Below are 21,693 nucleotides of genomic sequence, written 5' to 3' on the forward strand. Positions count from 1 at the left end.
TGACGTTCAGCTCAAGCTATAAGAATTAAGTCGATATGTCAAAGACCTAAATATCTGAGAGATTTTACTTCCTGGCGGAGCAGGAGCGAGGACACCCGTTCCAGTAGCGTCCCCGTTTCTGAATCAGAGCCAAACCTGATGATACTAAACAGTTAAGGCTTTACTCTTTTTATATACAGGAATAGACCATGAGCTCACACAAGCCTGTTCCATTGCCCCAGGTGCTTCGGTCCATTATGGTCACCTTGAATTATTGGTCTTAAAAAAACTGATGACAGCCAGCAGGTCCTGACAATGATCTCATGAAGAGAATTGAGCAGTCTGACATGACAAACATTTCTGTTATAGAGTCACCATCTTCAGATTTTCCTTTCAGCTTTCGTATCACTTTAATTAGACTTTTTATTAAAACACCTAGGCTCTTTTTTTAGCAGATAATTTGATCCTTTATTGCCGCGTCGGCACTTTCACTGGCATACCACAACAATTAAGCCGTAATACTCTGAAGCAGCCGTCTCTGATGTTTTAGCTCACATGTGCAAGGTGTCAGGTTTATTCCAATTCAGCAGGCAGCCCATCGCTCAGAGGTGTTGCATTGTAATTCACTGTTAGATCTGAGTAGTGTTAATACCAACGGGCTAAATGTAGTTTGGCAACATGATGTCAGCGCTTGACCTTATGATTTACACAGACACATGTCACGGGAGTTCAAATTAGACAACCATCCTAAGAGTGAGTTCCCTCTTTAAGTCTCGGTTCCTCTCTAGGTTTCTTCCTTGCACTTTGAACATTGTGTCCATGCACGGAACTCAGCTACGTTCTATTTCGAAAGGGCTGAGAGCACAATATAAGAGCTGGTGCCAAATGAGCTTGCAGGGAGTCTTTATTCCGAAAGTTTTGCTTTGACATCACTGAGACGGTATAAAGTTTTTAAGACTGTCACAGGCATTATGGAGTTGGTAAGTCATTGGATTATTAGAGGTCTCTTTCTCAGGCATTTTTTTTTTTTCATTTTTACACTTAGGGTATAATAAAAGAAAGCAATGAAATTAAATACTAACTAGACTTTTTTTTTTCCTATTAAGCACACATACATGATTCCAAAAGATTTGGACCATAAGGTTTTTTACATAACTTTAAGAGGGAACATTTTGGAATTGGCATCCCTGCCAATCGAATCTGATTTGTCGAATTTGCTCTCTTTTTTTTGGAGTAACATGACAAAAATAAATTTTTTAGTCTTACTGACTTCAAGTTGGAGAAAGAAGGTGTGACAGTGTGAAACTAAGAAATATCAACTTAGTAATAACTAAGTGGATTATGGATGTTTCACATTCTACCTTGTACTTATAGCTGGTTTAAAGGCACATCTTTCATTCATAAATCATTTTTGGAATTGTTGACAAATTACTGTAGACATATAAGATTTATATAAGATATATAATTAAAAAACTTAAAAAAACATAAGATTGTATAAGCTTTTGTGTGTTCACAGTAACTTTTAAACAATGATGTCGTCTGCTAAATCCACATAGCTAATACTCAGCTATTCAAATATCCCATCCTTTCCATCCATCTGTATTTATTTGCTGCTATTAGACAGAGCTTGACATCTGCAAATCTGAAACACAAAATACACTTTGGTAAAAAGCATTTGTACCCCAGTGTTGGGGTTGAATCACACTTCTAGTATTGTGTTATTATTACAATATTTAAGTTAACATTTTTCATACTTTTAATGTGCTTGGATTAAATTCAAGTTTTATTCATTATTCATTAAGCAAAAAAAAAATAAATAAATAACAGTGCAGGTAGTTCCAGCTATAGATTAGATTCACAAGTTTCAGACAGGAAAACATAAATCTGTTGTAGGATTCTGTAAAGAACCTGTAAAGATTTTTACAAAAGATTGAATCGAAATAATCAATTTCTAAAGAATTTGACACTGAAGCCCATGTAGTTTCTTACAATCCTTATTATTTTAACCCTGAGCCTTGAGACCATATTTGGCATACTTTAGTGTTTTCCCTGCTCTAAGACACGCACTTCAACTCAGGAATTGTTGTTAATTGTCTCATTAGTCGAAGGGGGTTTGTTAGAGGAGGAAAACACTAACATGTGCACAACAAACAGAGGGTATTTCAGTATGTGTTTTCGGTTAACATTATAAAATGCACATTAATATGTGTATTGATTTTGCTGTTTATGATGATGATGATGGTGGTGGTGGGACTCACTCACTCATTCATTGTATATACCACTTTATCCTGTATACAGGATCACTAAAGGCTATAGGAGACTACTGGCACAGGGAGAGGTACACCCTGGAATGGGATGCCAATCCATCGCACGGCACACATTTAAACACACGCTTATTCACACATTACGTGCAATTCTGGAACACCAGTTAGCCTAATCTGCCTGGGGAGGAAACCAGAGTACCTGGATGAAACCCAACAAGCATGAGGAGGACATGCAAACTCCATTCATACAGACCGGAGGCAGGAATCGAACCCTAGACCCTGGAGGTACAAGGCCACAATGCTAAACTCTATGCAATCTGATTTTCAATGAGGGATTTTTATTTATATTTTTATAACCCTATGCATTCAAACCCGGACCCTGGAGGTGCAAGGCCACAGAACTAACCAATCAGAGTGGGGCTTTGCATTTCTGTTTAATGCACTTTACTGTTATTTCAGAACTTTCTTTTAGATTCTGGTCAGCAGTGAACTTCATCTGTCTGTTAATGTGCAGTGCGTCCCGAGATAACCGGAGCATCCCAAGCGCGTAAACTCTACCCAAGGACAGAGACCCCCGTCTGTCGGCATTCCTGAACACAACCCACACACACACACACACACACACACCTCCCATCCACACAGCACAGTATCAGTGAGAGAGAGAGAGAGAGAGAGAGAGAGAGAGCGCACAGGGAATAAGAGATAGAGTACTGATGGAAGAGCGGATAGTTCTGCCCTGCTGTTGTTTGTTTCACAGCTGCAGGATCGCATCACACCTCGGCGGGACGACACGGGAAGAGAGCGCGCGCTGTCTGCACGCGCGTCCTGCGCTCCTCTGAGACCTTTCATAACCATTTCAAAAAAGGAGGTGGGAGGAAAAAAAAGAGAGAGTGAGCGAGAGAGAGAGAGGGAGAGAGAGAGTGGGAAACGCTTCCTCCAGCGCCCTGGCTCGGATTATTTCTGGTGCGTGTGCCAGCTGCTTGGGAATACTTTTAAATGGCGCGCGGATCAGAGAGTCAGCAGCCGAGCGCATGCAGCGAGCAGCCGTGATCAGCGCTCAGTTTCTCAGACGGAAACGCGCATATTCGTGACCAAGTGCAGCGCACCGGAGCACAGCCTCAGCGATGTTCGGTTTCAGTAAAGCTCACGGCTCGCTCAGGAGACTCGGGAAATCCGCCGCGCGCGCAACCACCGGCGCTTCCTCGCGCCTTTACGGCGCGTTCCTCCTCCTCCTCCTCATCCTCACACCCCGTGTGGACTCGTCCTGGTGGTAAGTAAGCCTCTCTCCGTCTGGGTGAGAACTGATGATCGTGCCCCCTGTCTCCGTTTGGACAGCAGTGCTGGAGTTTACTGTATAAGAGCGCGTGGAGATTCACCAGGAGTAAAACTGGTGCACTAGTGAATATAGTGCATAAGGACATCTCTCTCTCTCTCTCTCTCTCTCTCTGTCTATCAGAACTCCAGTAACAAGTAAACCTGTGTCATTTAGTTATGTTTATACTAATATAGAGGATTTTTCAGATTTATAATTGCAACTACAAACCTGCCCTTCTGGTGCTGTCCTCACCAGATGTGGATGTTTAGAATTATTATTATTATTATTTTAAATACAGCATCTATTCAACTTTTTTTTCAACACGTTTTTGCATTCACTCCAAACATTTTCTCACCTAATGTATGCAACAAAATTACCCTAAAAATCATAATGATAAAAGCATGCATCTATATAATTATAGATGAAATAAAAACCATTTAGTTCATGAGGACAAATGCACAATAATTTCAGGTAATTTATCTTGTTTTAATTATTTATTGATTTGCCACTTATTGAAAACCTTTCTCTTCCTTACTTTTCATTCAAATCAAGGTCACTTCCAATTTATTACCAGTATTATGAGCAGTACTGTGCAGTATTGGATCAGAATAATGGTGTGTAATTTTTTTTTCTCTGTTTGTTTGTTTGACACTTCTGTGGAGCATTGCCAGTAAACTTAGCAACAGACTAATAGAGAAATAAATGAAGCCTAATAAATGTAATCTGTATCAGACCTGCTTGGCTAGACGCACACACTCAGCTCAGCAGGAGACTCCGACACATGTACAATAACGTTGTGAAATATGACAAAAATATAATATTCTGTATGTAATGGCTTTAATAAAGTCATTCACTACGGGCATTCTCAAAATTTCTCAACTTATTACATTATCTTCAAATATAAGTAGTACATCAGTTAAAGGGTGAGAGACCTTGTCCAAAGATGCAGAAAAGGTGATATTCTTCCTCCATCACTTCTCTTAAAATGCCTGTTAGTGTATTATATTAATAACATACTTTCTCTCATTTTGACTCATTATCTCTCTATAGCTCACTGACCTGGCTACCCCACACAAGTAAACAAACAGAAAAAAATCAGTGTTTTTGTTTGACCTGCCTGTAAGATCAAAGGACTCTTATGTCAGACCACTGATTGAAGTCTTTGTCTTACATTCCTTTCTTATATACTTATAGCCTTTGGTTTAAATGTTATACCAAAAACCATAATTAGACACATATATCCGCACATACACAAGTAACCGTCACAGTCACACTGAATCTGAAATTTTATTTTATTTAAGTTTACAAGATTTTTCAATTACATTACCCTATTAAAACGCATAATTTCCAAATTCTGCCCAGAAATGTTTTGTGATTTACAGACGAGAACTTAGCCAGCCTCAGTCAGCCATCTCATATTAATGTACACAAACAGTTAAAACATTTGTGTTCAGCTTTCCTGATGACATCATGCACAAGGAATTCGGAGATCTTTACAACAAATTGTTTAAAAAACTTTGTCACGAAAGAATCTAACATTTAACTTGAAGTAACTTGGAGAGCTGTAATAAATGCCTTTATAATTTCATAATTTAGCACTAAATTCCTTAGCCATTTGTTCACCGCACTTAAACAGCCAATCAGCCATCATTTCAACTATCAGGCATTTTTTCCTTTTCAACAATGGAGTAACGAAATGAAAAGCATAAAACTTGAGCACATACTTTGTTAATAAAACCGGCCACTAAAAGTCATGTATGTCATTATAAGCCATTCACTTTACAAATATTTATTCAAATTAAAGTTTTGGGCTAGATTTTTGTTTTTGTTTTTCTTATATGTGCATTTTCTAATGACTCTATCCAACATTACTCTTGCTCATACATCTAATTAAAGTAATATAGATAGATTATTTCATTGATCCTGAAATAAATTCCATAATTTCTTAACAATAATTGGCCTGCTTGATTTGTCACTTGAATTTGAAAGTGTTTATTCCCATCCATAATGACTAAAAATAACAAGTAGCACTGTAAACTATGTTTTGTTGGCAGAAATGACAGAAGTAAAAAGTTTTATGGCTGCAGCACATTTATACACTATACTGAGCCTAATATGTAAATAGTCGGATTAAGAGGCTCTATGAAATCTATCTAACACTTAAGTGAGTTCCTGGCTGCAAAAAGTTTAGAGCCCCTGAAAGAAGGAAAGAAAGACAAGAGCATGTTTTTGCTGGCTGATTTGGAGAACATTTAATTTTCCAGGTTATCAATCATTCCTATTATATCATATGTAAGTAACTTCAATGAGAGCGAGAATCTTTAAACGAATGTAACTGCAGACCTTCCAATGTACCCCAGAGGTTAATTTTGCTGTTAATTGTAACCACAGGAAACATTTATAATAATGATCCTTTTCTAGCTACATCCAATTTGGCCTTCATCAATTTAATGGTCTAAAGTCATGAATGCTAAAGGACCGGTCTAAGGGGGAAAAAAAAAACATGACGTTTAAAGCACAATGAGTTCTGGTGCATGATAGTGAGCATATTACTTTCGTGAACATTTAGCATATCGAACGGCTGCAAGGTTTGTGGTTTCTGTCCTCTATTAACTTGCTGTCTGGGCAAATTAGGTTAGTTTTGTAAACTAAAGCTGACATATTGTTATAAGCAAGCAGTTTAATTTTCTCAGTCGCCTCCGGAGAGAGAGAGAGAGAGAGAGAGGTTCTGCTTTATTGGCTCTTTAGCCACCCTAACGAGGGGCAAATCACCACAGTCATGCATTCTTTACCCAGTCAAGCCTAACCATATCTGATCCCTCACTCTCTCACGCACACACACATGCAATAGGGGTTCCAGAGTGTGTTTTTACGGTGTGTTGTTACAGTCCTGTGGATAATGATTTACCGCAGCAGTAAAAGCCCTTCTCCATCCCACCATCATGTGTGAAACCTCCATGTGTGTGTGTTTCTGTGTGTGTGTGCGTATGTGTGTGTGTTTGTGTGTGGGCTTCGTGCGAGGTACCACCCTCTCTGTATTACCCAGTCAGCCATATGAGCAGCGGCGGATCAGACATAACTGAGCAGGTTCCACTTGGAAAGGGCTTCAGTGGAGTGATGCAGACCAGGTGTCGGCCGAGGATCAGCCTTCATACACTAATCCACAATGAAGTTTATACGAAGTGCCAAGAAACACCTGGAGAACTAACTACATTTTCACTTTGAATTTAGCAGTGGCAATCTAACTGTGCCACTGAAAATATCTGAGCGTTTAAATGACAGCATTTGTTTAATCTTTACGAGCTGTTTCTGTTGAAAAGGCCAGTTTTAATATTTACAGAAAGTGGAATTGTATTAAAAGTTGAAAGTTACCCAGTGAACAGCTCGGATGACAAAACATTTGGAGGAAATGTTCTTCCTGCGGTCAACTTATGGTTGAATTTGGAAGACGTCTTTTTTTTTTTTCATGAAGTCAACGTGATATGCTTGTGACAGTTCTTTAGCTATACGCTACCAGTCAAAAGTTTAGATACACCTTCCAATTTCATGTCAACATCTTTCCTGATCTTGATTTCTTTCCACAATGTAAAACAATGCTAAAGGCGTCCAAAAATATGCAGTGATCTTCTTAATATTGACACGTGCCTGCTACTTTTGCTCTGTAAGGCCTTCATAAAGAATTTAATCTGAGGTGCTGTTAATAATTGCTTTCCTGGGAAGGTCTTCATGAGAGCTAGTTTCATCATGGTGCTTGACGGGTTTTGCAAGGGCACTTATACTGTTTTTGCAAGAACTATTCCAGAACAGCTGACGTTAAATGACTTAAAATAACTGAGTGCTGGTGCTGTTGTTTTTGTTGTTGTTACTAATTACTTCATTTCACATGTTTTATTTCATATTTAAAAAAAATATTCAGTACTATTCTAGAATTTAGGAAATAAATCCAAACTTGTGTCCAAACTTTTGACGGATACCATATAGCAAATGTAAAAAGGCCATCGTGGGTATGTCTATATTCAATTATTTTACATTTGTTTGGCCAGTTGTTTGGATTTTACAGTACATTAAGAAAAAGAAGCTGTGACTTTTTATATAGTTTTCACACTGAACAGCTATTACATTACCATGACCGCCAGGTGAATTGAATAATATTGATGAATTATATCCCAGTAAACCGGTGGCAGGATCATGTGCACCCAAGGTTCATCTACACCCAGTGCACCCGAACCTCCCGTGTACGGAGCTTAGCAGGCACAGTGCACAGTTCAATGTTCTTCACTTGGCCTCCAGATTCCCCAGATCTCAATCCAATTGAGCATCCTTGGAATGCGGTGCACAAACATGCCTGATCCATGGAGGCCCCACCCCGCAACCGACAGCACCCAAAAGATTCATGTCTCAGTGCCAAGCCCCACAGGACACCATCAGAGGTGCCATGAGGACACAAGGGGAAAGCAAAACCTGGGTTGTTTTAATGTTATGGCTGATTGGTGTATATCAAAGCAAATTCACTGAGCCTGATGTTCAGTACAATACCTTAATGTGTAGATGAAATTCTACAGGATAAAAGATACAGTATAGTGAGGATGTTGAAATGTAGAAAATAATTGATTTAAAACAATGCTGCAATGTTGTTTCAACTGGGTATACACAATTCCACTCAAGATATTTATATGTAAGATTCTCAAGTATATTTATTTATGCATGCATATGGGCCAAAAGGTGGAATCAACATTAAGTATAAGACAAAAAAAAAAAAAAAACTTATTATTTAAAATAGTACTCTACTATATGTTTATATTCGGACATATAACTATATGCCATGAGGCAATATGGTATCATGCTGTACAGTTTTGGTTTAGGTCTGGTGGGAAACATTGCACGGGTTAGAGTCATAATCGGGTTCAGTGTTTATACATATTCGTTTTATTCCCCAGTAAAAAAGCTTTAGAACAGTGTGTGTTTCTTATGTTTTGCTACAATTTATTTGCTAATATTGCCAAAAAAAAAATGACAGAGTAGCAGTGCAACCCAAAATATTTGTGGACTCTTTGTAGAACTTGTGGAATTACTTGATCTGAGTTCATTATTAAAGTCACGCACATGGAGAGCAAACTCGTTCGGCCTGTTGATACAATGCTCATGGACAGTGTAGTATTAATTTATATGAGGCATGATATAAGGATCTAATTAGCATAATACAGCACTTTTCCAGTTTCTACGTAGATTGTAACGTTTCTCAATTCAATTTAACTTTTACCAATTTGGAATGTTTAAAACAGATTTGCTTCATTTTTGCAGACCTCACACCACCAGAGTGCTTGGTGAGTTTACTCCGGGTACTCCGGTTTCCTCCCACAGTTCAAAGACATGCAAATTAGGCCCACTGGTATCCCAAAACTGCCCATGGTGTATGTCTGTATGTGTGTGTGTGTGTCCGTGTATGTGTGTATGCATGGTCTACAATAGATTGGCACCATGTCCAGGGTGCTCCCTGCCTTGTGCCCAAAGTCCCCTGGGATAGGCTCCAGGACCCCTGTGACCCTGTATAGGATAAGCGCTATAGAAAATAAAGATGAACTATGAAATCGAAATAAATGAGCTCACTCAATGAGGCGACCACTGCTACATAGTAAACAGAGCAGTGTGTGTGTGTGTTCCACAATGTCGTATGAGGACAGACATTACCCTGCTGTATCTCCAGCAGCAGGCAAACACAGGAGCTGTTAATAGGAATGTTAAAGATAAAAATATAGTGGGGAAGTCAGAGCCATCAGTGTGTGTATGTGTATGTGTGTGTGTATGTTGTGTAGAGTTTGTGCCAGTCTTGGTTAAGGCACGTTAGGAAAATGGTAAACAAACGATGGGCTGTGATGGAATGGGGACATCCATAACAGGAGTGGAAACTGGAGAGAGCGAGAGCAATGGCTCCTGCTATCTTTCAAGCTTTAGCTAAATTGTGAGCGATGGCGGCAGAGTCACCATAAGTTCCTGATTACCTAAGAACAATATCAGCACTGCATTTTGACTCCACACTGTATTTCTCAATGTTTTTATTTGGAATAATTGCACACATCCCTCTTGGACACTATGGCGCATTCTAGTCGTGACTTATTGATCAAGACAGTGGATCTCAGTGTGGAAAAAAAAACACAATGCATCTACACAGAGCCCATTTTTTACAAATTCATTTTATGTGTGTAATCAACTATTCATTCACTGACACTGTTAGAGGGTTTCCACCCAAAGCACATAACACAGGTTCGGTTTTGGGGTTAACCCATGATAGCTACTGCATGTCAGATTTTGGAATTTGATCCTTTCATCCTAGATACTTCCAGCGTTTTGCAGATGGACGGTTTATACCATGGGTTATACCCTGCCCTTGTCTACTACATAGAGTATTTTTACAGCAACGCGTGTCAAGTCAGCTTTAATCACCCAGAGCAGTATGGCTAATTAGTAATTCTATTAAGGATGCATTGACAAATTATGTAATATGGTAATGATCATTTTAAATAGATTTTTTCAGTTTATTTTTGCAAAATTTCTTGTCTGTTACAAATATGAAAAGTTCTCAAAAGCATCATTGCACGAAACAGAAAAACCTCATGCAGATTTGAATTAGATTTGAATTAGGCCACGAACTCTGTCAATCTACTGTAAATGCAGTATAAAAAGCCATCACTTCCGGTTGCTTATGATGTATGTAAGTTACTATAGTGTACTACTTTACTATGACAGAATGTGTATTTTAGAATACAGTGGCTTAGCGGTTAGCACTTGCACCTCCAGGGTCCAGGTTCAATTCTCGTTTCAGGTCTGTGTGCATGGAGTTTGTGGGTTTCGCCTGTGCTTGGTGGGTTTCCTCCGGGTTCTCTGGTTTCCTTCCACAGTCCAAAGACATGCATTAGGCTAAATGGCGTTCCCACATTTCATGTAGTGTGTGAATGAGTGTGTGATTGTCTTTGTGCGTGTTCTGCAAAGGATTATCACCCTGTCCAGGGTGTACCCCGCCTTGTGCCCTAAGTCTCCTGAGATAGGCTTCAGGCCCCCACGACCGCGTATACAGGATAAAGCGTATATAGACGATGAGTGAGTGAGATGCCCCGCCACTCACTCTCACCTTTTCACTCACTGTCCACTTTATAGGAACACTTAGGAAGGAACTATAGGAAGTTATAAAGTCATACAGATATAGGTTGAGAGTTTCAGTAAAGGCTAAAGCATTAAACACTAGAACAGGGAAAAAAGTGACTTTCTATAGAATCTTTTAAGTGTTTAAGAAACTGCTGATTTCATCTAACATCCTGTAATTTTCTACACATTGTAGAGCTTACCTAGAATGGTGTGAAAAGCAAAAAAAAAACATAGAGGAAAAAAGGGTTGTTGAAAAGATAGATCAGATGTAAATCGCCAGGAGGGATTTCTTAATCTAAATAATCAGTCTTAACAACCATGGTGAGCAGAAAAGCATCCCAGCGGGCAAAGAAAAATAAGCTGGGTGTGAAACAACAGCAAAAGACTATATTAGGTTCCACTCCTGTCAGCCAAAACCAGGAATCTGATGGTTTTGGCTGGGCATCAAAACTGGAAAGCTGAAGATAAAAAAAAAAAAAAATAGTTTGGTCTTGTTCCAGTCTTCGACTGTCCAGTTTGAGTGAGTCTGTGCTTGTCGTTAGCCTAAGATTCTTGTTGTTGGCTGACAGAAGAAATCTTCTGATGTTGTAGCCCATCCACCTCAAGGTATATTGTGTCACAAAACATTAAACCTTGAAGAGTGTGAGTTTTAACAGCAGAAGATCATTTCAGGTCTTCCCAAATGCTTTTCTAGTCCCAAGGTTGGAAAGAATGCTTATTTTAGTTCAACTCGAACCAGACTGTCTGCTCACAGTTTTTTCCTTTTGCTGTTGATGTTGTTGTTGTTGTTGTTGTTGGGGTTTCCCCACAATTTAACTTTTAAATACTATTTTGGGTGAAAAATCTCAGATCAGCTGTTTTTAAAATACACAAAATACCACCATCAATCATGCCATGGGTAAAGTCACAGAGATCATATTTTATCCTCACGCTCATGTTTGATTTAAACAGTAACTGAAGCTCTTGACCTTTATGGGCATGATTTTAAATTGTGGTTGGGCCACATGAGTGGCTATAATTGGATCATTGCATAAATGAGCAATTATATAATTAATAATACCGGTGCGGGTGAGCTGAGTTTGAAATACCAAATAACAGAGAAACCGAGTTTCTGTACAGCGAGGTAATGGTTAACACCATGGCATTACAGTAGACCTCCAGGTTGCGTCTGCGTTCGTGGAGTTTGCATGTTTTCCTTGTGCTTGGTGGGTTTCCTCCAGGTACAGTAGAAGACATGCTAAGGCTAATTAGCTTAGACTAATTGGCGCAACCCTGTAACAAGATAAGAGGATCGTCAGGGCGACTCACAGTACATCAAATTCCAATTTTAACAAGAAATCATACACAGTGTATCTTCACAGCAGATTCAACTTGAAGCATATTTTATACTATACAATGAAATGAATAGAGCAGGTGCGCAGTTACGAGGGTGAGGTTAAGCATTTAACACATTTGAAACATTTACCAAATAAACAGCACTTTATCTAGTTTCATTAAATTTAATTTTTTTTCGCTCGCTCATTCTCTATACTCTTTATCCTGTACATGTTTACAGGATACCTGGAGCCTATCCCAGAGGACTTGAGACACTAAGTGGGTTATACCCTGGATGGGGTACCAAATCCATTGCAAATCACAAGCATACGTACACACTCAATCACGCGCACACTTCAGGGAATTCGGACATCCCAGTTAGCCTAATCTGCCTGTCTTTGGACTAGGGAAGGAGCATTATTTTTCCTTCTTTGGCCTGACTAGTATAATTCTAAACCAATTCAGGTTAATTCTGATAACTCTCTTATTACAATATAAAAAAATACTGTGCAACACAGATGCCATTTAAGAACAATAAGCATGATGTTCAGATATTCCGGTTCTTAGGCAACTTGTTGTTTTTTTTACTGCCACCCTGAACCTGCTGTGTATTTCTAATAAATGTTACAAGATCACTGTGACACAATCTTGGAGAGCAGACAGGAGCCTATTTTCTGTCGTCTCACGCATGGGCAGCTTCAGCTTATTATAATCTACTACACTCTACAGAATTATATTTGTGGGTTTAGTCACACGATGTGAACATAACTAACACATCACGTAACACAGCACTGTCGCCTTGCACCTCCAGGGTCCGGGTTCGATTCATGGCCAGGCTCGATTCCTGACTCTGTGTGCATGGAGTTTGCATGTTCTCCCTGTGCTTGCTGGATTTCCTCTGGGTCTTCCGGTTTCTCCAACAGTCCAAAGACCTGCAGATTAGACTAATTGGTGTTTCCAAATTGCCCGTAGTGTGTGAATAAGTGTGTAATTGTGTATTTTTGTATGTGTGTGTGCCCTGTGATGTATTGGCACCCTGTCCTGGGTGTACCCTGCCTCGTGCCCTAAGTCTCCCGGGATAGGCTTCAGGTCCCCGCGACCCTGAATACAGGATAAAGTGGTATAGATGATGAGTGAGTGGGAGATTGGCTATAACAGGGGTTCTTATTCTATTATACAGTGCAACCAAACAGGAGTTCCTGTTTAACAAGTGGAACTTCATTCCACTTGTTTAATGACTTCGTTTTGGTCTTCAAACAACTGTAAGTTGTTCGTCCTATTTATCTGGGATGAAAGCCTTTAGCCACACCGGGCCTTTGTGGATAAGACTAATGATGCTTGGGCTAAAATCTGCACAAAATGTGTTATATTTGTCAAGATAAAAATTGTAATAAGTATTAAAGGAATGACTATTATTGTGTCTTGATATATGTTTTTGTGTGTTTAAGGTACATTGGCGCTCTGGGGGCACGGGTAATATGTGATAACGTGCCTGGTCTGGTGAATAAGCAGAGACAGTTGTGTCAGAAGCATCCAGACATAATGCAGTCGATCAGCGAGGGAGGAAAGGAGTGGATCCGTGAGTGCCAGCACCAGTTCAGACACCACCGCTGGAACTGCAGCACGATTGAGCGCGACCACACTGTCTTTGGCAGGGTCATGCAGCGCAGTGAGTGTCTCTATTTGTGGCAGTATTTGTCTAGAAACAGTGAATGAGCGAGCTCTAGTGCCGATAGCCGAATGTGATGTAGTGGCCTGGAGATCTGCACCATCAAATCCGAATTTACAGCAAAATGGAGTGTTTTGGAAATGAGAGACAGTTACTTTTTTCCAGCCAGTAAAATCCTTAAAAGCCTTTAAAGTTTTTTTCCCCTGCTGCTCCTTTAGCTGCCATTCAGCCTTCACTCCATTCAAGTTTCACTTAATATATCCAGTGCCTGCTTATCTCAGCCAATCACATGTATCTGGTTCGCTTTTTGGGGGATTTGTTTGCGCTTTGAGAAAACCCAGGACCATATTTATGAAATATCTCAGGGCAAATATTTTACCTTTAGATGAGCTGCACGCCCTCAGATGTACGCAGTACTACATGTAAGGTAAAAACCAAAACTCAGATCACCAGTTTTGCTCAGAGGCCTGATAAAGTTACACAAAATTACGCATGTTGCATGCGTAAAAGGAAATAAATAAAATAATATTTTTTTTTAAATAAAAATTTGATAATTTGCATTCTATGGAACACAAGTAGAGAAAACTTTTAAGTGAGGATTTTGCTGATAACATCTGCATAAATGTGTAAAATAGAGCATAACAGATTATAGGTGCTTAGTTGCATCAGAAAATGAAAAGCACACTAAGTTAGAGAGAACTAGAGAGGGACTGTCCGATCAAGCGCAATTGGTGAGCAAATGACCCTCTCTCTCTCTCTCTTGCTCAACATCTCAGCCATGTGCTCGCTCTACTTGGGACAGCGTTACACATATGCCACAAAACCAGCCAAACAGAGACTGGAAGGGGTGCATTCTAATTGGCTGCTTCCTTTCCAGTGTTGAACAGTCAATCAGAGTTCACCATCTTCTAATGTGGAATTGGCTTGTTTTCACATTTCCCATTTGTTACGCTGTGCCAAGTTGAACAAGCCCAAGAGAGAGAGAGAAAAGATTTAAGAGAACAAAAACATAATTTGTGCAAGAAAGTGTTTTTTTTTTCACGCAGAAATGAGGCACAAATGTAACGTCACATATTTCTTTTAGTTTGCTAATGGCATAAGGGTGGCAATTAAGGAACAGCATTATACATTATGTGCAGTAAGAGCAGTTGGCCAAGTCATTGTGTCATAGCTTTCAGATTATATACAACACTCATCCTGATATGGTAAATCCACTGCAATATCTTTAGTTTTATATATAACGCCCACATCTCACTGCCACTGTCCTTCCACAACACTGAAATGAACAGTTTATATTTTCCCATTTTCAGCTTAGCCAGATTAATCAGCGTGAGTGACTGGAAACCAAACAAAGGGGCTGTTCTCACTGGGAATAGGGGGTTGTTGTGAAAAGCAGCCTACCTCAGATGACTTCCTCAGAACAGCATTGAGTGGGGTATCACAATGCCCGGCTTTAAACAGTTTATCTGAGCGGAGAGGAGCCCATCCCGGAGAGATTACTCCTGCACTAATATTTAAAATTAACACTTACACTATGTGTTGATGCATCCTTTCAGCCTTGTCAGGAGCAGATGAATGAGTTACGCGGGTGTGTGTGATATTGTTTGGGATTGTACGGCTCTTTCTTAAACAAGATGGAGTGTGTGATTATATGTTTGAGTGAGTGAGTGAGCCATTGTGCATGTGTGCGTGTGCTCGCCATCCTTTTCTCTAACAGCATCTATTTGTGCAGGCAGTCGGGAGGCCGCCTTCGTGTACGCAATCTCATCGGCGGGTGTCGTGTACGCTATTACCCGCGCATGCAGCCAGGGGGAGCTAAAGACGTGCAACTGTGACCCGCACAAACGCGGCAAAGCAAAGGACGAGCGAGGCGAGTTCGATTGGGGCGGCTGCAGCGACAATATCAACTACGGGATAAAGTTTGCTAAAGCCTTTATAGATGCCAAAGAACGGACTGTTAAGGATGCACGAGCACTTGTGAATCTTCACAACAATCGATGTGGAAGAATGGTAAGCAAAGAACAATTAGTAAGAACTAAGTAAGATGTTCACCCTTAAGGATGTTCCCAGGGGCCGATGAGAGGCAAGTGGGGGCCCCTAAAAATGCTATGACAGTTGCTGGCATGGTCATGACTGGGGGGTCTTTCAAAGGGCCCAGAATCTTTACCAGAGGCCTTGATGACCAATGCTATTAATGACTATAATTAACGTTATTCTGGATACACTGTCCTGACATTCTAACAACCCTTTTAAACTCTTACTCTAAATTCTTCATCAGCTAGAGAAGCAAGCATATTTGTGGTTATACCTAGCATTCGTCACTATAGTATGGAATACACATTACTATACAACAAAACAGAATATTAACAAAACCGTCTAGGCTTAAAAGGTTAAATAGGCTTAAAATTGTAGCCAACATAATGCAATCCATGTTTAAAAGTTAGCTAATTACAATATACATTATTTATTTATTAGATATTATCTGAGGTTGCACACATTGTGTGAGAGTATGTGTGGGGAGGGGATTGGCACCACGTCCACGGTGTACCCTGCCTCAGGCTTCAGGCCATCATGTCCTTGTACACACAATAAAGTGGTATATACGATGAGAAGCAGCGATATGATATTTATGTATATCACGTTCTTCTGAAAGCAAATAGGGCTGGCAACTGCTATACTACTGAGCCTACATGTCCACGAGGTAACAATTTTACTGTATAGCCTATTTACTTGCCTGTTATTCAACCTGACATCATCAGACATTCAAATTAAATTTAAAGAATGTGGGCCATGTGGATTCTGTTGTTTTAAACAGGCCATATCCTGTTTTTTTTATATTTGCAAATGCAATACGATTTAGGGTTATGACATTAAAAATAGGGTAGACAATTACATGCTTAATCAAATGGCCAGAGTCGATGATCTTATAGTCTTCGTTGAAAGATCATTGATAAACATTTAGAAAGAGTTGATGATCATACAGAAGATGTTTCTTTACTAGACCATATACATTTTCAGTCACCATGTTCCTTTCTGTTTGTACCAGTCAGTGAAACGCTTTATGAAGCTAGAGTGCAAGTGTCACGGTGTCAGCGGCTCCTGCACCTTAAGGACTTGCTGGTTGGCGATGTCTGACTTCCGGAAGACTGGAGATTACCTTCGCAAAAAATATAATGGTGCCATTGAAGTCACCGTGAACCAAGATGGAGCAGGATTCACTGTGGCTCACAAGGACTTCCGGAACGCCACCAAAAACGACCTGGTGTACTTCGAGAACTCACCTGACTACTGCTTAATGGACAAAGCTGCAGGTACTGTATGACACACTGACTGATGATATGGGAATACACTATGACCGTTTATAACGCAGTCAGAACTCATAGTTACGGAATTAGAGCTGTGTGTCAGTAACATTTATTTTGGTCACGAAAGCTGGTTTCATTAAGGGAAGGTATGCATGAGAGAGTGCAAGGCAGGTAGGATTTGCTACTGACAGTAAGCCGATTCTCACACCTGCCCCAGCCCAGGCCTCTGCCACACATGCCCTGGGGCAACAAGGGAGTTAGAGGCTTTAAAAGGGTCATGAGAGGTGGAGCGTGATGTTTCTGCACCGTTAATCCTTGACACTCTCGCACAGTGACCCTGCTGCCCAGAGGGAGTGCAGTTAGACACACATCTATCGCACACACTCACCTCTACACCTATAAGCACACTACTTAAAGACTTGTGGTAGCTTAGTAGATAAGCTTCTGCACTAATGTCTGGAGGGCTTGTAGATCGACTTCTAAGCATGCTACGGAAGGTCTCGGTCTAATTATAACCCTATGCTTATTATTACAAGCAGTTAATTGAATTTTCTGTAAATGGGAATTCCCTGCAAATGGGAACTGTTCCACAATAATGCATATCTTTGATGTACAAGTGATAAAGTCGGTGATTTGTAATGTATTGATTTGCTACAGATTAACTAAAATTGCCACTTTGATGTTAAATTGGAAAAAGGCAGGGGAGAGGAAAATGATCAAAAAGTTAAGTTTTTATGTTTAGACTTATTCATTAATTTTATGAAATACTATTTTATGTTTTTAAATAATATTATTTCTTAGAAAAAACTTAAAACATATAATGAAAATGTCTTTAAAGGTATCTCGAAACAATATTTTACTAAACTTTGACTGAATGAACATTTACTATTTACAGTAGCCATTGCATACATAAGGCTGAAACAGGTTCATACAGTATCAATTATAAGGTTATGACGTTGCCTTTAGCTTCTGTGACAGTGTTTACAGCACTTTCTGAGTCACATAAACACAGCACCTGCATCAGGCAGGTGTGAAAGACATGGCATGGGCGGCAGTGTTGCACTGAACGGTGTTGCGTTACTTTCATGGCTAATGGCAACTGGGGCAGTGATGCATGACTCATGTTGGTGTGTATGTTTCGTCTGGGTTGTGTTTGGTTTGGGTTTGCGTCTGACTCAGACAGACAACTTACCAGCTCAGTTATTTCAGTGGCTCAGTAACTCCCACCCCATCCACCCTCCACCCTCCTGGTGGTATTTGGACGCCTAAGAATACAACAGGCTCATTTTTCAAAAGCCATTCCTTCTTCCTGCCAACACGTCTCTCAAGCTGATGGGAGCATGGCCGGAGGGAACGCGAAGACTCCAGTGACACTGATTCTTTTAGCGAAGGAGCCTCACTGTCCGGTGCCTTTTTAACCCTAAAACAAAACGAACTACCTGATCTGCCTGAGGGTCAGGGTAGAGGAAGAATTAATTAACGCCAAACAACTGTACAAGTCTGCTAAAAGCTTGGCATGATCATTTTGAGATATATAGTACTGTGCAAAAGTTTGTTTCCGAAGAACCAGACTTTCTTGTATTCTTAATTTAGTCTTGAAGAATAGTTCTCCAGGCTCCAGGTTGTTTTGTTAAGCCAGACAGTGACCTATGAACCATTCAAGCATAAAAACCATAGAACCTCAGGCATGAACCGACGAGAAACAGGTGCAGATGATGACAGATGATCAGGCCAGTGATTAGTATACTGGTGATTCTGAATGCTAAGTGGTTGGAACAGATGAGAGGGGAAATGAGGTTGCTGCTGAGGTTGTTGCATAAACAACCAATTTTAAATTGTATCTTTAGGCACTTTGCAGTCTGTATCAGTAAAACATTTTACACCATTTACTTAAGTTAATTAAATATGAAGTGGCTCAAGACTTTTGCACATGACCGTATGCATGTATTAAACTGTATTAAACAATAACTGCCTTACTACTCTTACTGTATTTATTAAATATCACATTGAAATCAAGTCTAAATGATTATAATTTTTACATTTTTTAATATGCCATTTTGTTGTTAAGGTTCTTTGGGCACAGCCGGTCGCGTCTGCAACAAATCGTCTCGAGGGACAGATGGCTGTGAAGTGATGTGCTGTGGACGGGGGTACGATACAACGCGTGTGAAGCGCATCACCAAGTGCGAATGCAAGTTTAAATGGTGCTGCTCTGTTGAGTGTAAAGACTGCGAAGAGGCTGTGGATATACACACCTGCAAAGCTCCGAAACGAGCCGAGTGGCTGGACCAAACCTGAGACCTGTCAGAGTCCTTCCTGTCTTTCTTTGTCTTCCTCAAGATCTCCTGTGAGCAATGATATTCTGGGATATGATGTCCATCTTTCACGGCTTCTCCTCCTGATCCCTATTCCTTGTTGCATGGCTTTATTATAACTCTCTGTGAAAGCACTACAACAAAAAAAGAAGAAGAAAAAAGAAAACCCAACTGCATTTCCCATGAGCGCCTTGCACACTATGTCCAATCCGGCACATTATTCTGCCTCTCTTGTTCTTTATTTTATTGAATTGAATTGGACAGAGGACACTAAGAGTGTAAGAATGAGCTGTGTTGCAACTGTGAACTTTTTTGTTGGTGTTTTTTATGTATTGTTTTCTGTGAATTTCCAAAAATATGTTGTTCTTCAATTGGTGTTTTGTGCTGCATTTAAAATGCTTTAAGGACTTTAAAAAAGAACTCAAGGCCTCAATATAATACCACTTGTTACTGAGAACACACCTACAAGCTATGTACCAGTCATATCCCATATAACATTGTGTTGTTTTGACTGATAACGAATGTGAATGGAGGCAGCAGCATAAAAAGAGAAGAAATGGCCTAGACCTTTGCACACTTTCCACTCACAAAGTGGCCAGATTTTGGACAGAAGACCTCAAAGGATTTACCGAACTTTCTAAAAGATGAAGAGACGAAGAGAGAGCGCGGGAAAATTTTTTTTAATGGTCTAAATAAAAGATGAGCCTGCACTAAGAACACTATCTAACCAAAAATGTAAATATTAATGCATAAACGAAATGCATAACTGTATGAGCATTAACACAAAAATATGTGGAACGAAATGTCCATTCAAATGACAGTGGATTTATGGTGCCAGATGAATGTGGATGTTTTGGCTTTTCTGTATAACATCTGTATACTGCAATGATATTTAAACAAAAGTTGACATAAAATTATTAAGTATTAAGCTGTTGTAAGCCATGTTTTTCTAAAAGAATTTATAAACACTTGAGTTGAATGATATAGTCCATAACGAATAGCAATGTTGGAATGTAAGGAAACTACTAGTAAGGGTCTTAATAAGAACAAGTTATTGTAGTGTGTGTGTGTGTGTGTGTGTGTGTGCAATAACTGCTTATAGACTAGAGCAGTGAGGAAGATCACAGGGTATCTCTCAGGCCAGGGACTCTCCTGATTAACTAATATCCAGCTGATTATCTTAATAGCAGGACAGCGGGATACGGTGACAGCTATAAATGCTTGTCTCACAGTGGGGCTTGTGTTTGCTCATTTCAAAGCCAAGCTTATCAAAGCACATAGTGTCCAGACATCCTCTCTGTCTCCTCTCCATGTTATTAGATATAATGCTTTTTTGAAGGAATAACTACCCTTTAATGAAAAGAGCCTTTACAAAAAAATTACCTTAAATCAAACCACTTACAAGGAAAGTGATCTTGGATGCCAGTTTTTGTGTCCGTAATTTGTAAGTATATCATAGTCAATATCATAGCAAGTATATTATATGTGTGTAAATATAAAAGGTCTGCCTAGAAAGTATCCAGTCCTATAGTAAATCCTAATCAGACTTCAAGTTGTCAGTCTTTGATGATTGCAGCCCATACACATTTCAACATTCTCAGGTGTTCCGCTTGTGCAGGCCTTCCACAACATGGATTACTTTCAAGAGATCCGCAACGATCTTAGAAGCATTAGTGCTTTAAACCACAAACTTTTATTTGCACTGCACTCATTGCACCTTGCCAGAAAGCCTTTTGAATCATCCGAATAGTTACCACTGAAGGCTTTTCAACCTTAATGCAAAATTTGATTCAGATTCGTAGCTCTACCCGCTCAGTCATTTTGAATGCAACAGCCACACAGTAAACATGCTCTTCAACAGTGTTTATTGCCCCGTTGACTAGTAAAGTGCAGTCATCACTGTTCACGCATGCACATTCCTGTCCGCTCTCCTAGGCCGCCAGGTTACATTAAAGCCACACAAACTGTTCTCATTATATTGGCCTTGACCTTGTATTGGTGCCCTATATCCCTTGACCTTTTCTGGATAGACCTCATAAATAAACATGGTGAATATATACTGTACATATAGGATCAAGGGCACCCAAGACTCATCCATACCCAAGAGGACCAAAGGCCAGACCCTCCAGTCTGATTCCCAGAGAAGCCAAAGCAACCAACACTATTTGCAAAAAAAAAAAAAAAAATGTTATACAGTATATACTTTCATATGTTTCTTAAAAGTATTAAAATGTTTGCATAAACTATTGAATGTGTTAAATATTTTCTTATAAAATTTATGCACTTATTTTGGCCCTTTTACTGTCTCTGTACACTCCGTACAGAACAGAATTTGCCTTTTTTAAATTTACTTTCTGTTGACTTTGGCTTCTGATGGTATTTTTTGCACATT

The 21,693-nt window shown here is 39.7% G+C and overlaps 1 protein-coding gene across 2 annotated transcripts; it reads left to right on the top strand.

The window, feature by feature from the left end:
• The first annotated feature begins 865 nt into the window (after positions 1 to 865).
• wnt2bb (wingless-type MMTV integration site family, member 2Bb) lies at positions 866 to 20,223 on the top strand. Of its 2 annotated transcripts, XM_053504168.1 has the most exons (6): positions 866 to 959; positions 2,278 to 3,513; positions 13,461 to 13,681; positions 15,414 to 15,691; positions 16,728 to 16,992; positions 19,055 to 20,223. In XM_053504168.1, exons 2-6 carry the CDS (start codon positions 3,368 to 3,370, stop codon positions 19,282 to 19,284), a joined length of 1,140 nt encoding a protein of 379 aa, XP_053360143.1. In that variant the 5' UTR covers positions 866 to 959; positions 2,278 to 3,367; the 3' UTR covers positions 19,285 to 20,223. The 2 variants fall into 2 exon arrangements, with proteins under 2 accessions (XP_053360143.1, XP_053360144.1); XM_053504169.1 differs by lacking the exon at positions 2,278 to 3,513 and having other exon boundaries at positions 895 to 959.
• The last annotated feature ends 1,470 nt before the right edge of the window (positions 20,224 to 21,693 follow it).

The sequence above is a fragment of the Clarias gariepinus genome, chromosome 9 (assembly GCF_024256425.1).
Source record: "Clarias gariepinus isolate MV-2021 ecotype Netherlands chromosome 9, CGAR_prim_01v2, whole genome shotgun sequence".
In the NCBI taxonomy this organism is placed as follows: domain Eukaryota; kingdom Metazoa; phylum Chordata; class Actinopteri; order Siluriformes; family Clariidae; genus Clarias; species Clarias gariepinus.

Excerpts from the sequence above, each read along its gene's own strand:
- wnt2bb (XM_053504168.1), top strand. The coding sequence starts at position 3,368 with ATGTTCGGTTTCAGTAAAGCTCACGGCTCGCTCAGGAGACTCGGGAAA. Across the intron at positions 15,692-16,727 it reads ACAATCGATGTGGAAGAATG|TCAGTGAAACGCTTTATGAA; the intron begins GTAAGCAAAGAA and ends TGTTTGTACCAG. Across the intron at positions 16,993-19,054 it reads CTTAATGGACAAAGCTGCAG|GTTCTTTGGGCACAGCCGGT; the intron begins GTACTGTATGAC and ends TTTGTTGTTAAG.